This window comes from Solanum pennellii, chromosome 7 (genome assembly GCF_001406875.1).
Source record: "Solanum pennellii chromosome 7, SPENNV200".
NCBI lineage: Eukaryota > Viridiplantae > Streptophyta > Magnoliopsida > Solanales > Solanaceae > Solanum > Solanum pennellii.
The window spans coordinates 61,133,485-61,150,577 of record NC_028643.1 but is presented as its reverse complement, the minus strand read 5'-3'; the positions used below and the strand labels follow the sequence as shown (position 1 = coordinate 61,150,577).

General features: G+C 36.1%; 1 protein-coding gene across 2 annotated transcripts in view; it reads left to right on the top strand.

Annotated features, from left to right (window-relative positions):
• LOC107026598 (telomere repeat-binding factor 4) overlaps positions 1–16,101 on the top strand; it is a 17,360-nt gene extending 1,259 nt beyond the window's left edge. Inside the window, exons 2-6 of one of the 2 annotated variants that reach the window (XM_015227634.1) lie at positions 2,254–2,468; positions 3,116–3,200; positions 4,122–4,205; positions 15,154–15,430; positions 15,528–16,101. In XM_015227634.1, coding sequence (XP_015083120.1) covers positions 2,254–2,468; positions 3,116–3,200; positions 4,122–4,205; positions 15,154–15,430; positions 15,528–15,562 — 696 coding nt within the window. In that variant the 3' untranslated portion in view covers positions 15,563–16,101. The remainder of the gene's footprint in view (positions 1–2,253; positions 2,469–3,115; positions 3,201–4,121; positions 4,206–15,153; positions 15,431–15,527) is intronic. The other variant, XM_027918645.1, reaches the window with a different exon arrangement.
• Positions 16,102–17,093: the final 992 nt, after the last annotated feature.

The following is a 17,093-nucleotide window of genomic DNA, read 5'->3' as shown; positions in this document are numbered from 1 at the left end:
CCCCCCGACTATTTCTGATTGTTCCTCCTCCTCCATGTATTCCATCTAAGTGGCTGCCTTATGAGTTCTGCTTGACCAATGGTGTGGAGGGTTTGTGCCAGTTTATAACAATGATGCTTTGTTGCTAGAGGTCGGCTTCACAGGCCTGAAATGGCTGCTCCAGCTACTTCCCAGTATAGCATGCCCAAACTGTTTCTTGGTGATTTTCAAAACAGTATTCAGAATATTAGTTCTAGATCTATAAAAGGAAGGTTTCTCTGAATCATATGTGTGGCTACATCTGGCCCTCCACAATTTCCAACATATGATTTGTGGGAGAGTTTTCAAGATGTAACCAGCTATGGGGTTCCTGTGCTTGAAATTCCACCAGCGAAGCAATAGCATCCTCGGGTTCATATTCCTTAATTCAATGCCTAGAGGTGTAACAAAGAAAGTCCATATTCTTCTAGCATGATCTTTAGCAGATTCACAACAATAACAATGATGCTGTAATTAGACACTTTAGCATTTGTGGCTACTCTGTTGTGAGCCGCCCTCCAAGTCAAGAAAGACATCTTGAAGGGAATGTCTTTATGCCCAAATTTAGTTTCCATGGGGTTGGGTCTCTCTTCTTTGTCAAGTATCCCCCCTTACCCCCCCCCCTCCCTCCCCCACAAAGTNATTCTGTAGAAGAGATGGTCCAGACAGCCTTGTGTCTAGGATAACCTTGAAATTATTGAGAGTAGATAGGTTGTTTTTTTTTTATTCTCAACAAGGGATTGGAAATGCAGTTGCAAATAGGAGGAGGTACTTCATTGAGTCATTAGGTGTATGAGGGAGAGGAGCATGTGAGGGGACCGCTGTAGGTTTTATGAACTTAAGTTTAAGGAAATGTTAGGTGGAGACTTGAACTTGGGGTGTTTTATGAACTTCATTGCGCCAAAGAATGAAGGAACGTCGAGTATATTGGATTTTAGACCTATTAGTCTGGTAGGAGGCATTTACAAAATTGTCTCGAAAGTGCTTTTTGTATATACTAAAAAGGTTTCACTCCTCATAATGCTTTCGCCAAAGAATGAAGGATCTTCGAGTGTAATGAATTTTAGACCTATTAGTCTGGTAGGAAGTTTTTACAAAATTGTCACGTAAGTGCCTTTTAGTATACGAAAAAGGTATTGGAAGATGGTGTTCACTTCTCATAATGCTTTTTTGGAAGGAAGAGAGATACTAGATGTAGAGTTGGTGGCAAATAAAGTGGTTGATTCCAAGAAGATTAAAGTAAATTGGGAATTTTATGTATGTTGGACCTTGAAAAACCTTACAATCATGTGAATTGAGAATTTTAAGTATATGGCATGGCTTGTCAACAGGATTTTCCCAATTGTTTATAATTTTTTTATTTGAAACTGGTAAGATTGTATTCTTCAGCATTAAGGGCATGCTGGTCTCTACCAAAAAGTGTCAGTTACAAGCTTCCTATCAAATCTATAATCTAGTCTGTATCTACTATACACAACTGTTTACACCAAAAAAGTAAGGATACTATACAATTCCATTTGACCTTGTGAATAGAATTAGATCTATTTTCAAAACATTCCTTTCCTTCCAAACTGACCACCATATACATGATGGTATTAACCTCCACCATCTCCTTTGGCTCTTGCTGCCTCCTCTCCTTACCCAGCTCTTCAGCAACTCTGATGTATGTTCTGGTATTGTCCAATTCAGATTTGAAATGCTAAGAAATAAATTCCAGACTTGCTTGGTAAAGTTACCGTGCAAGAAAAGGTGATTGTTTGTTTCTCCTGTCAAGTTGCACAAAAAGCATCTGGGAACCATTTGTCTACCCTTCTTCTGTAATACTTCCTGTGTTAAACAAGCCCTCTTTATCACTAGCCAGGTGAATCATTTTACTTTTGTAGGAATGTCCCCCTTCCAAAAATAGTTCCATTGATGGTTTGGATCTTCTGCCATCAGTTGGAGACCTCTTTTGCTGGCACTGCTAACTGTATAAAGACCATCATTTTTGTGCCTCCATAGCATCCTGTCTGTGGCATTTGAAAAAAAGGAAATTTTGGAAATTTGGCCAAATAGGTTGTTTATCTATTGGCTTAATGCTTCTAAGTTGTAAGTCCCTCTGCCACTTAATGCCTTTGTGGAATGAAGAAGTTAATTTGAATGGTTTATGAGAATCGTGTTGTCTTTCTCCATTCTACTGTACTTCCAGTTTTTCCATTTTCTCTCATTAACTTTTTGGCATTGTATTTTACATAGGATAAATGGAGAAATTTAAATGTTAGTGCCAATGGGCAAGGACCAAGAGATAAATCAAGGACACCAAAAGCGAAGGCGAATCCTGATGCTGCAGCAGCTCCATTGGCCATCACATATGCCCCTCTTTCTTCCACTCTAGTTCCACAAGATGCATCAGCAGACACTGTTATGGAAGATTCTTCAAAATGCGCACTAGATGGAAAAACTGCCTCAAAGTTTGTCTTTTTGAATTTCTTTTTCTAATTGTTGAATAGGCCAGGAAATGAGACTTGTCAAATCCATATCCTTCTGAGTTAACGAATGCATTTCCTTCAGACTTTTTAACTTAAATCACAGTGATGTGGGAAAAGATAATTGGTAGTTGTTATTCTTTGAATTGTATAAAGTGCATCAATATGGTAATCTATTAACTGTTGATTCTGGCTTGGAACAATTTGGTCTGATATGGATAGACGGGCACAAAGATGGATACTAGCCAAATGAAGAGTCTTGTATCTCAGATTGACCTTATTAGAAATCTTATGATGAAAGCTAATCATTTCATTTCTTGGTATCTTAACTGAGTACCTCTTTGAGTTCTGATGAATGCTCATGGTTAATTTTTTCCCGGATTTTAACCACTATAAAGAATCACTTGCGTCTCCAACAAACATTTCTCTCCCCCCCCCTCCCCCCTCCCAAAAGAAATAGTAAAAAAGAAAAGACATAAGAAGAGAAGTATAACTGAATATATAATGGAAGAACAAATATATATTTTAGTGCTCGATAGCCATTATGTACATTACCATTTCTTCTTTTTCCTCTTTGTTCCTTGTAATTCTGTTTTTGTTTTCTTGAAATAATATTATTTCATTATTCTTAGGTACAATCAAATGATATATGATGCACTTTCAAGTCTAAACGAGCCAAATGGATCTGACACAAGCAAACTTGTTAACTTCATTGAGGTATACAGAGACATCACTACACTTTCTGGTCTCTCTTTTTGCTTTTCTAGCCATCTAGGAGGTACTTGACACTTTCACATACCCCTTGCCAATCATACAGAGTGTTACTTATGGTTGAAATCCTGGCAGAGACAAAAAAACCTAGGTCGTTTCTTCCCATTTGTCACATTAATGGTGGATAGAGTTACCTATTACTTGCCACTTGGTACCTGTTGCTGTCCTGTGGAATTAGTTTAGGTGCGCGCAAGCTTGCCCGGACACCATGGCTATCAATGAAAAACAGACTGTTTACTTATATTTTACTAGAAGCATTATGATTTAGGCAATCACTGTAATTTTGACCATTGACCAGAAAGGAATTTTAAAGTTTTCCATAGGTAAATAAGAGTAAAAAAATGTGATCATCAATTGGATGCCAATATTCTATGAAATAGCTACAGTTCCAATGTCATTAATATGACAATTTGACATATATAGGAGATGGAGACTTTATTTTGTTGTGTTTGTGTTTTTATTTACATCTATGTCTTCATCATCATACTTGAAAGGCATGACAGACAGAATGTACTTACCATCCTGCAAGATATCCAGGTTCTCTCCCTCAGTCCTTGAGGCAAACAGAGCTAGTACTCATTCCAGGAAAAAGGAAAATATATCAACTTTGATTAGTGAAACATAACTAAAAGCTTAAGGAAATAAAGTCAATTTGGTTAATAAGCAAAAGAAAAAAAATGATTCACCCATAGCCTAATGAGAAATAGTTGCAGACTGACTGCAGAAGTATGTCAAGGTGTTCAAAATTTGAGTTCCAGTAATTCCAATAGTTTTCTTTTGTCCGACAGAAATAGATATCACATAATTGCAGAACTATGCAATAGATAACTGAAGTGGGCATTTCTTATTGTTCTGTATCTACTGCAGCAAAGGCATGAGGTGCCCCAGAACTTTAGAAGGCTGCTGAGTTCTAGGCTGAGGAGGCTTGTTCAACAAGACAAACTTGAAAAGGTTACCTTATCTTTTTTACACTTATCAGCTGGATTACTGATTAACAATTGCTTTTGCAACTTCTTTTGTTTCCAAAAGGCTAGTCCAAATTATTGACATGATAAAATGTGCATGCTTGTTCACCAAGTTTTCTTAGAACTATAAATAAATGTATCCAAGTAGAACCCAGTCGTGAGCACCCTTATAAAACTAATAGCTTTGTGAAATGAGTATACAAAATTTTTGTTTCCAGTATCCAGATATTTGAGTCTGGTGTAGTAGCACAATTAAGGTCACAATCAACAAGTTGTGTGTCACACCCCAAGTTGGTGGTGAGGTAGACCATGCTCTCTATGAGCACATTAACCTGATATATATACTGAAGTAACTGAACCATATGACATAACCCAGTCAGAAAGCACGTGAAAGATACAATTGGTAAGTTCTAACAAAACAGCTGTAAGTACATAAAGGGCCACTAAGCTTGAAAAGTATGCTTGGCAATACAGTCCACTGACATATACAACTAAAAGTACCCAGATAACTCGATGAAGCCTCTTCTAGAATCTGATAACTGAATACTTGTCGGGACAGGGCTCCGACCTACCCAAACTGTACATATACATCAAAAGAGTATCTAGACTCAACTTGGCTCCAGATAGAAATGGAACTCATCAATCAACAGCTGAGTGTCTGAGAAGATGCGGTAAGGTGGTCTGCTATCCTGTGCATCTGAACCTGCATTGTGAAATGCTGTACTCCCCGGAAAAAGGACGCAAGTACACAATGGTACTTGTATGTAAGCAGACTGAATAACATGAAATAACTGGAAAGCTCATAAGAGAGAGCTGAAACATAGCCTACTGAAGGCATTTGAAAGCTTAAGCCAGAGTAAGAGTCATTCTATCGTGATTGTAACATCTGAATTGTCCTTTAGACTTGGTTTCATTGGTTCTATATACTTGGGGGTCGTTTGGTAGAAAACTAGATAACGCAAGGATTAGTAACACATGATTAGTAATGCAGGGATTAGTAGTGCTGAGATTAGTAATGCAGAGTATATTTTTTTATCAAGTGTTTGGTTCATTGCTTCCCAACTCATCTTATGTGTGTTTGGATTTAAACTGCACAAAAAACTTCTATCCAGTTATACCCTTAAATTATTATGAGATTTTCTATTTTTTTGTAATCAGGCAAGGTAGATAATTGTCGAACAATATTATTTTTCTATGGCCTCCTAACTAGCTAGAAGAAGAACAATTTGTTGTCATATTTGCTATTTTCTCACTTGAATTCATAGAGGGTAATAATTGTCATCTTAATAAATTAATCACTTAAAAAAATGTTAATTTTCAATTTAGAATAGATAGACCATCTCCGAAAAGATGGAAAACAATAGTAAAATCGAATAAATCATCTACATTTATACATAAAAATTGCAAGTTGTAGTTTTAATATGTATCCAATTTATAAATTGTTAAAAATACAAATAATTAGAAACCACATATAAATCAACAAAATAATATATTCAATTAAGATCACAACTGTCATGTGATGCTATATTTGCCTTTTCAATTAGTAAATGTTAAACAACTCACATTTTAAATATTATATTGACATGAATTGCATTTATTTATGGGAAAAGGGTCAAAAATACCCCTCAACTTAGGTTTATTGTTTAATTTTACCTTCGTCACTAAAATAAAGTTAATTTTACCCCTCCCGCTACTAATTTACCAAATTTACCCCTCATTAGAAGGAATCCCCAAAATTAACTCAAATTGACCCGAATTTTTTTAAAAAATTATTCCCTATTTTAACCCAAAAACCCAACCCCATTTAAAATAACCCGGTTAACTCTATTTTACGCATTCTCCCAAATTTTCTTTACCCATTTATCCATAAGAAGAGGTTCCACTAGAATTAAGTTAAATTCACACATGAAGATCCGTGTCTTGTCCTCCATAGCATCCGATTTACAATTCAGGAAATTCAAAAATTGCGAAATATTCATTGATTATAGTTATCTAAACACTGAGAAATAATCAAAATTTAGTGCTACAACTACATGATAACTAAGGAAATTATGACAAGACAGACACAACAGCATCCATACCATGCATATAATTCACATTCTGAAGCAAATTAAATGTAGCATTGTTGTTTCACACATCAGACAAACTATTAGTCCATTGTTTCCGAAAGAGAAGTGTTCATTTGCCTTCTAGTACATCAGACCCAACAACTAAATACGATATAATCTAGTGTTGAAATAAAAGAAGACAGAACACACCAGCAAATATTGCCAAGTTTCCTGCAATAAACAAAACTGCATCTAGGTGCAAGTGTTAAAACGGTAGTCACATTCACACTTCACTAGTAGACACATGTTGTTCAAGATCCATCTCAAATTGCAATTCATTTTCAATACTTGTTTGGTCAAAGACTAAATTTGTGAAACGAATCTTCATGTGTGAATGGAGGACCAGACACGGATCTAAATGTGTGAATTTCACTTAATTCTAGTGGAGCTTCTTCTTATGGGTAAATGGATAAAGGAAATTTTGGGAGAATGGCTAAGATAGGGTTAACAGGGTAGTTCTAAATGGGGTTGGGTCATTGGGTTAAAATAGGAATTAGGGTTTTTAAAAAAATTCGGGTCAATTTTGGAGATTCCGTCTAATGAGGGATAAATTTGGTGAAATTAGTAGTGCGAGGGGTAAAATAACTTCATTTTAACGGCGAGGGTAAAATTAAACAATAAACCAAAGTTGAGGGGTATTTATAACCCTTTTTCCTTTATTTATCAACAAACAACTCTCTAAATGGTGGAGACTAATACCATCATGCATATGGTGGTCAGTGTGGAAGGAAAGGAATGAGAGATGTTTTGAAGATAGATCTAATTCCATTCACAAAGTAAAATGGAATTGTTTGGTATCTTTACTTTTTTGGTGTAAACATCTCTGTATAGAAGATGTAGATCAATTATAGAATTAACAGGGAGCTTGTAATTTTGGTTAGGGCTGTAAATTTTTCGAAGGTGGCCAGCATGTCCTTAATGTTGAAGAATACAACTTTATCGATGTTCAAAAAAAACAACTCTCTAAATAATAAAATTTGTAAGCTAATTTATTTAAGTAAATTTACTAGTTCATATATATAAAATATAAAATCAAGAAAATGATTTGAGGGATATTTTTGTCTTTACATAGATAATCCCATGGTATTAAATCCAATCTATTACTAATACCACCAAATAGAAGGTATTAGTAATACATCCTATAATACCACGTAGGATGTATAACTAATTCATGGATTAGTTATACTTTAGGCCCAAAAATTCTACCGAACATAGTACTAATTAATATACATAACATATGAACTATTTCTCCTAACACTTCCTATCAAACGACCCCTTGTCTTACTCTGGATCTTTGTACCCAGCTGATTTTTTAGCCTCTGAAAATATAGAAACATGTTAACTTCAAGTGATCTTGCAAATAGCATAAACATCTGAATCTCACAATATACCTACTGAAAACATACTGAACCTGTAACATACAAGACACATGACTTTGTGAATAACTACTGTGTAGCTCGAGGCAAATTGATCAGTATGCTAAGTTCTTGTGAATCTGAAAGCATTAGCTAAATCTGGATCCTTACGCTTAACTTATTTCTGCTGTTACACCTTATAAGTCATTTAGCTTAGTTGTTTTGGATCTGCATTCTTAGCTTGTTGGAGACTTTATTCTAACCTACTTCTTTAGTCTTTGAAATAGTAATCAGTATTACTATGGGCACTTCTTGGTGGCTAGTGATTTAACACAAAATCAACGGTAATTGGCCACGTCTAGGGACCTAAAGATATATTGTGGCCACACTGATGGCCTGAAGATATCTTCTAGACACACTAGGGGCATCGTGACTTCACACAATATCATATCTGTGGCCGCTTTTGGAGCCTCGTGACTGTACATGCTCAAGATGTGTCATGCGTGAGCAGAGAGAAGAAATCAAGATCATCTATTCCTTCGCTGTAAGGCAGCTTTGAGCCTATGGGACATGTGGTTTTGTTTGTTAAGAGTTAAGTGAGTGATGCCCATCACGACCATAAAACTCCTAAGCTGTTGGAAAGGTATTGGCAACAGTGGAAGAAACGAATTTTGGTGGAGAACTTTCCCAGCATGCATATGATGAAGTCTTTTTATTACTCAACTTTCCTCATTAGAATCATTCGACATGAACAAGTCAATACCCATCACCAGATCCCATTACTCCCCAACACATACAGTAGGGAAATGTGAGATTCTATATTCTTAACAAAGGTCAAGAAGTCCACTTGCCTCAATCAATCAAACAACCACTCTGGACTTGAGCTTTTCCTTTTCTTTGGGTCTCCGAATTAATGCACTCTATTCGAATATTGTATCACAGTAAGAAATTGAATCTAACAACACCCATATCAAGTCTTTGAAACCAGGGTCAAACTGACCCAAAAGACCCAATTTTGGAAATGAGGTTTAAATCTAGAAATCTATACAAAATTGCGTTACCCAAAGAATTTGGAAAGCACTAGTGAAAATTATTTCGAAATCAGAGTTGAATCAAGCCTTAAATCATCAATTTATCCAAAACCTTAAACCTTTTCACAAACCTTCAAAGTTCAAATTTGGGATCAAAACTTCAAAACTTAAGTTAATTCATCAAAATCATGACTTAACTAATGCACAAAGGAGTTAGAGAGTAAGTCACCCAATTGATAAATCTTGAAAACTCTCTTTTAAATTGCCTAGACCGAGCTTACAAATCATAAATATGGTGAAATGGGGATGAAATCCCGATTTTAAGAAGACATTCTTCCCAAATCTCAAGTGCTCATCGCGACCACAATGATTAAATTAGTCAACTCATTTAAGTTGACCATTGCGATCGCGGCAAAACCCCATGCAATCCGCGATGACCTGATCACTAACCTTATGCGATCACAATGGTAGCTCATGCGACCGGAATCACACAAAAACAACCCCACGCAATTGAGGGAGATGGTCTCGCGATTGCGGTGACCAAATAATAATGCACCAGATTCAGCAAACCAACTACATCACAACAAGACAATTCTCAAATGGACCCTTGGTATTCGTTCGGAACCCCAAGTACACAAATTAGATATGCGAGCCAACTGAACTTGACGATTCACACTCAATGGAACCATCGAAACACGAATCTGAAAAATGAACTAACACCTCACTTAGGCCTAAAATCATCCGACAAATTCAATGGAATTGTAAAAATATGATTCGAGCATCCGAACTCTGAATGTTGACCAAAGTAAACCCTTAGTCTAAAATCACCCAAATTTCCCACTCAAGGGCTAAAAAACCCCGAACCTAAAACCGATTATTCTCCTTGACTAAAAAAGACCAAGCTACCCTTTGGACCTCCAAAAAATCAACAAGACCTCACCTAGGCCTAACATCATCCCCGAAATTCAATGGAACTGCCGAGATGGTCAACATTTGGTGTTCAGAGAATTTTGTACATCGAGACTCAGTTCCATTGTTTGGGAAGCGAGAAGTGGAAAAAAGCAACAAGGGCACACTTTTTTCAAATAAAGTGATATTTAGTATAAAAAAATAGAAGTAAATAACTGAATAGAGGGAACATATTCTTAGATTAAAAATTAATTAGGTAGTCAGTAATCCTCACAAGTTATCACATATAAACCAAATCATAAAGGATCAAACTCCTATTCATCACCGTGACATTGAATAAGAAAATCCAACTTACTACAAGCAAAAATAGAAGAGTAACTCAGTAACAGAACGACAAAAAAGCTAAGGGAAAAATATATAGAGAAAACAGAGCAGCAGCCAGCAAAAAAAAAACAAGAGTATAGGCATTACAGACAAAGCAGCAGTAATTCAGTCACAGAACAACAATAAAATATAGAGACAAAACATAGCAGCAGCCAACAAAACAAAAAAAAGAAAAAAACAATGCAACAGCCGACCAAAGAGAAGAGAAGAAGAGAAAAAAACAGAGCAGCAGTCGACTATAGAGAAGAGAAAAAACAGATCATTAGTTGACAAAAGAGAAGAATAGAAAAAAACAGAGCAACAGTCGACCAAAGAGAAGAAGAGAATAACAGTGCAATAGTCGACTGAAGAGAAGAAGAGAATAAGAGGAGAACTAATCTGTAGGGTGTAGCAGCAGTCACAACAATCGACCAACGAGGGAAAATAATTGGAAAGATGTTGCCCAAGTATATTTACAGAAACTAAAAAAATATAAAACCTTACAGATTTTTTTAAAAAAAAACCTTAACTCGTACTTATCTCATTTAAGCAAGCTTTTTGTCACTTCTGCTTTAAGCGTGCTTCTCGCTTCGCCTACTGAAGCACGCGCTTTTTCAGCAGCGCCTCGCCTCGCTTCGCGCTTTAAGCGCGTTTTGTCGCTTTTCACAATACTGCCCAAACTTCCTACTGAAGAGCTCAAAAAACCCTGAGTCTTAAACCGACTATTCTCCTGGATATACTTCCACATTTCGGGACTGATAGAACTGACAAAATTTCATGCTGAGACTCGAAACTCCAATTGATACCAAAAAATTGCTTTTAAACACTTAGACTGTTAGAATAGGAATATGTTTATATAATTCTGTTGAAATAGGAATAGATTTATACAATCGTATTAGAATAGGAATATGTTTATACAATCCTATTAGAATTGGAATATGTTTATACAATCATATTAGAATAGGAATAGGAATGCTAATTAGTGTCCTACTTGATAAAGGACTATATTCTAGGGTCTATAAATAGGGTTTATGTAATAATGTAAACACAACAACTATTCAATAATATTCTTTTCCTATATTTCTCACGTGGTATTAGAGCCTCTACGATCTTGGTATAAAATCAAAGAGCTTACGCTGCCGGCGGGCGGCTATTACTCATATATACGCACGTTCGGCTAATGATTATGTTAGCAAAAGTTGGTTCGCCGTGTATCTTTCTTGTGACTATTTTCTTATATCTAATTGTGTAGCACCGCTCCATCATTCCGGTGACTATTTTTTATATTTAATTTGTGTAGCACCATGACATCCTTCTGGTGACTACTTTTTTTTTTGCATATCTTATTTGCATAGCACCGTGCATCTCTCCGGACTACTTTTCATATTTAATTTGTGTAGTACCATGGGTCTTTCTTTCGAACTACTTTCTCATATCTGAGTTGCATAGCGCCGTGTGTTTTTTGGTGACTCCTCAGATTTAATTTGCATAGTTCCATTCGTCTTTTCAGTGATGACTCGAATTTGATTTGCGTAGGGTTGTGCCATCATTCAATCCTACCGATATAATTTCACTTTTTCATTAAGGTCGTGTTTGAGCCTACCCATATTATTTCTCTTTTTCAACGAGTTTGTTCCATCAATTCAAACTGTCCAATTTAATTTTTATTTTCTAGTTGGGTCGTGACATCATTCCGACCCTACCTATATAAATTTATTCCTTAGATTGTGACCACTTTTAGCCATCAAATCCGGCAGAGCATGTTTCAACCATTTTTTCAGTGACTTGTTTAATATCAACTCATCTATTGATTCTAACATGATCCGTATACTTTATACTAGGTTTTGATCACTTTGTTGCTCAGGGGGATGTTAGTAGTCTTGTATGTCGATTATGTGAGTTACTCTATGGTTTGAAGCAGTCTTTGCAGGTTTAGTTTGGGAAGTTCAACACAAGAGTTTATCTCTGTGTTTATTGACATTATGCATCAAATCCAGTATTTAATGAGAAGACAAGCACATTGAGATTGACTGTCAATTTTGTAAAGTCGACTAATCAACTTGCGGATATCTCACCAAGCCCCTCATCGGTCCTCGTATTAATTACATTTATAACAACCCAGGTACATGAATTGTATGCCTTAGCTTGAGGGGTAGTTTTAGAATAGGAATAGGTTTATACAATCCTATTGAAATAGGAATAAGTTTAGACAATCCTATTAGAATAGGAATAGGTTTATACAATCCTATTAGAAATTTAGAATAAGAATAATGTTGAAACAATCCTATTAGAATAGGAATAGAAATACTAATTAGTATCTTACTTGATAAAGGAATGTATTCTAGGGTCTATAAATAAGTTCTCAATGTAATAATATAGACACAACAACAATTCAATAATATTCTTTTTCACTATTTCTCACATAGACCTTCCAAAATTCAAAATTTCCAAAAATCACAATTTTTCAATGAATTTCTATGCCAACTCCACAAACTGATCAGAAATGACTCGGGAAAACTTCAGCAGGCATAAAATGGTAATTTCACAAAAATATTCAAAATGACCTTTCGGTTCATTACATTAATGTATTGACAAATGACATCTCATGTAAGAGGAAGACATGAGTGATCATAAGAGCTTAGCTCACTAGGACCGATGCGTACTAGGCACACATGCACTCATGAAGCATATAGCACTTGGGCACATAATATGTTATAGATCCTTGAGATCAATATAGGCTACAAGGCCTTGGGATAATCGTATGTCTTCTTCACATGATTTAGGTCCCAGTTGCTCACAGGATATTTACCTGTCTTATAATGCATGATTTTGCCACATTGGGCTCACGGGGCATCAATCGACTTATAATGCATTATCAAGTATTTTGTGGCCACTCTGGGGCCTAGCCGCCTAGGTAGAGCCAAACAAAGGCATACTACATGTAAGACCGATTATTAACATTGTGGATTACCTCATCCTACTCACTATAACCCTAATGTATTAGGCAATAGACATGATCATTAAGCTCGTTACGTTAGGAACTATGTTTGTTAAGCTTGTTACACTAGGAATTGATTTGTTAAGCTCGATACACTGGAAACTGATTCGTTAAGTTCGTTACCGTAAGAACTGATTGCTTAAGCTTGTGACAGTAGGAACTGATTTGTTAATACACTTAGACGCGCGGACTCTTTACTTTTGATGCCGCACTCGTGTCGGATTCTCCAAAAAATACACTACTTTTGGCGGATCCAACATGCATTCGTTGACATTTTTGAAGAGTCCGAACAACATAGTTAATACATGTCATAATCATCTCAATTTAGAGGAACTAGAAACATATGACATCGAAGTTGTGCATTAGCAGCGAAAGAGGTTTTAGCCTTAAATACCTCAATATCTGAATGATTTTGAAGATTTGACCCTTTGGGACGTTAATCTACAATGAAGGTGCATAATAACCTAATGTTAGCAGCTAATCACAAGTTGGCACATGACGGGCAGCAAGCCCATACAGCCCTCAAACAGCTGGTGTATCGCCACACCCTCCTTTTCCACCTCAATGCAACTACACATGACCCTTCTCATGAGGTTGCCCACACTCCCCCATCAACATAGTTGATAAAACATCCCCATAACTCCTCTATGCAATAGGAAAAACTTTAACTCACAATCCCTCATAACCATACATATTTAGAATTTCTCACTTGAACTCATAGACAGGGGGAGACGGAAAGGGGAAGATACCTTACCTCAATTGATGGAGATTCTGCCTCTATTACTTTGGTTCTTCAAGAATAGGGTTGTCTTTCAAACTTTTTTATTGAATCTTTCAAACTTGAACTGGAGAAAAAGACAAGTTCATTTGACAGCTAAGGTGAGAAGATGGGGTGACCTTGGCTGCCAAAGTTCTTAAGTGCTTCACTTAAATTTCCTTGAATAAACCTCCAATTTTTGAAGTTAAGAGGAGAGGGGGATGAAGTTTGGGACTGTTTTGGTGAGAAGACCTTGGGAGCTGTGGGGGAAATAAGGGGCCGTTGGTCTGGTCGGGAGAGAAAACCAAAGAACCCTGATTATTCTTGATGAAAGATGAAGAGAAAATGAAATTAAAAAAAACTAGACTTTTCAGTTATATATAGCCCCTATATCTTCGCTGCCTCTCTTTCTTATTTTCCTTCAATTTTGGGGGCTTTTATTTTAGGTAGCATCACCTTCTTGGGCAAGTATGTGAAACACAGCTTACTTATTTTGTCACATTCCAATTTTCTATCCCAAATCTTATTTCCTTCAATTATTTCTCCCTTCGTCCCAATTTGTACGAGTAAGTTTGACTTGACACGGAGTTTAAGAAATAAGGAAAGACTTCTGAAGGTGTAAAATAAGTCAGAGGTGTTTGTGTGGCAATAAATCATTTCATTAAGGGTAATATGGACATTTCAAAGTTAAATTGTAACCAAATATAGATATGTATCATTCTTATTGTGACTGACTAATAAGGAAAGTGAGTCGTATAGATTGGGACAGAGGGAGAACTTAGCATTTGTACACTTCAATACTTAATTTTAGGCTCAAATATAACCTTACTTTCCCAAGTTTAAATAATGTGATCGACGTCAACTTAGTCAAACTACATTTTGGAGGACATGAAGTATTAGATTGTAGTATACTCTGTGCATACACCATAATGTGGCTTTGGTGATGGGCAATTTATGGAGTGAAATGTTTGCATATTTTAGGCAGAGTTGATCTTCTTTGGTGGGTAGTGTGTTTTTGGTTATCTAATATGGTTGGATGGAAGAGCATGTTTGCAGCTCTCATAGTTGAGTGTTTTCACAAACTTCTTCTAGGCCTGTGCAGGTGTTTTTGGTGGATAGCAGTCGCTCCTTTGTTTATTTATCTCTTCTAGTTGGTAGATGGGTTTTCGTGATTATCCTTGCTCAATTTATTTTACATCAGTAGAAGTGCATCTTCTCCGCAGCTTTTTCTTCTTCTATCACATAATCATCTGTTATAATTTATGGTTTTTGAAACTGGAAACAGAGGACAATCTCAAGAGCTTAAATGAATTAGTTTTATATTTGATGAACCACCGTATACCGCATCCTGATATTTGTTTCAACATTGAACGCGTCTGAATTCTGGCATTTTGTTTGCGGCTTCCTCTGCAGATTGAGAATTCCTACAGGATTAAGAAAGAGGTCTTGGAAAAAACAAAGACAGCTGCTACCCCTAAACAAAAGCACGTTGGGCCAAGGCAGTTACCAAATAATGCCTATCTTGGTGACACTGCCGAAGAAGCAGCAATCACTGCTGCCTATAAGGTTGCAGAAGCTGAAAATAAATCATTTGTAGCAGCTGAAGCGGCCAAGGAAGCTGAGAGAGTCTCAAAGATGGAGGAAGACAGTGATAATTCACTACAGATCTATAAGGATATCTTCGACAAATGTATGTTTCATCCTTATTCATCTTGTTTGTATGTGTTATATTTTAAATTTTGGCTCGTGAGACAGTTGTTTATATCTTCATTTTCTTGCATCAACAGGTTCACATGGGGAAATTGTGCTGCTAACGGCATGATATGGTCTTTCCCCTATTTTGTAAAGTCAGAACCAGCTGTTCAGCACCTCTATAGTAGTACATGTTTCTCTTTGTATCAACTAGTGATATGCAGTCTGTTGTCAGTTTATGTACCAGGGATTATGAGCTTTGCACAGATTCTCGCCTCCTATTATGTTGTATCCAATGTAACAAAAAAATAGAGGGAGAGAGATTTGATGCTTGTAGACCATGCTCTTCATTCTAGCTGGAAAATTGATAGAGTGCTCTGCTTTTACTTCCTGCTGAGTAGGTTGTGCACTTCAGCATATTTTTTACTTTTTGTAGTTCACTAAGAAATGAGTTGCGTTAAGAGTGGAATCGATGTTTCCATTCTCACTGCAATTGCCTGTGTTACTCACTTCAATGTTCTCTATCTCTCCCCGGAGTTATGGTTGGACTCTTGAATGTATAATTACCTCATATTGAACTTTCCATATGCGGATCTGTACTTGTATATATTTGTTTGCTACAAAACTATACGGGGAAATCACTATGCAATCACCATTTCAATTTCCTAATTGAATCTGTATGCGTATGTTTGGTCTTTGATAAATTTATGAAGAGTTCCATGGCAGTAAATGTGTTTTCTCATGTTTCCAAAGATTGTGATATGCAAATGTTCAGTAGTGCTGATTTTTGCCAGTTAGTTGTTATTTTCCTGTCGTATTTTCTTTCAATATAGTTTTGATTACGCCTTTTTTTAGTTGAGGGCTATCAGGAAGATTCTCGGAAAAGAACTAGTTGAATTAGGAATAAGGTTTAAGTATATTCTTTTGTTGAACTCTACCTTGTGTAATTATATTAGATTTGTTATTAACGAAGTAAAGGTTGTTTCATCACATAAGATTATCTCCAACCCGACTTTAAATTTTACACCAAATCCTATATTTGGTGTAAAATTTGGTCTTTTGAGTTCGAACCCGTACCAATTTTCACACCAAATTTTGTGTGTGCATAGTGTTACGCCAAATTTGATGTGTACATAGTGTTACACCAAATTTGGTGTAATACTATTCATCACACAAATTCACTTTCTAAATATTATAATATTATTTTATTTAATATAGGGATAATGCACAAGTACCGTCCGAAATCTCATAGACACTTATAGTATACTAAGGTCCTATTACCCCTTGAACTTATTTTATTAATAATTTTCTACCCCTTTTGGGCCTACGTGACACTATCTTGTGGGTCCAAAGCTGGTTGACTTTTTTTTCAAGCTAATCCCACGTAGGCTGAAAAGAGGTAGAAAATTACTTATAAAATAAGTTCAGGGGGTAATAGGACTTTAGTATAGTATAAGAGCCCGTTTGGCTCAGCTTAAAAGCTGGTCAAACTGACTTAAAAGCTGATTTTTGACTTATTTAGCTATTTGGCAATACTCAAAATAATTTATTTTAAGTTAAAAAAAAAACTTATTTTAAGCCAAAAGTTAAAAGCTGGGGTAGGGGTGTTTTTTTTTTTTAACTTATAAACTGTTTTAAGTTGACCACATTTTTATCTTTTT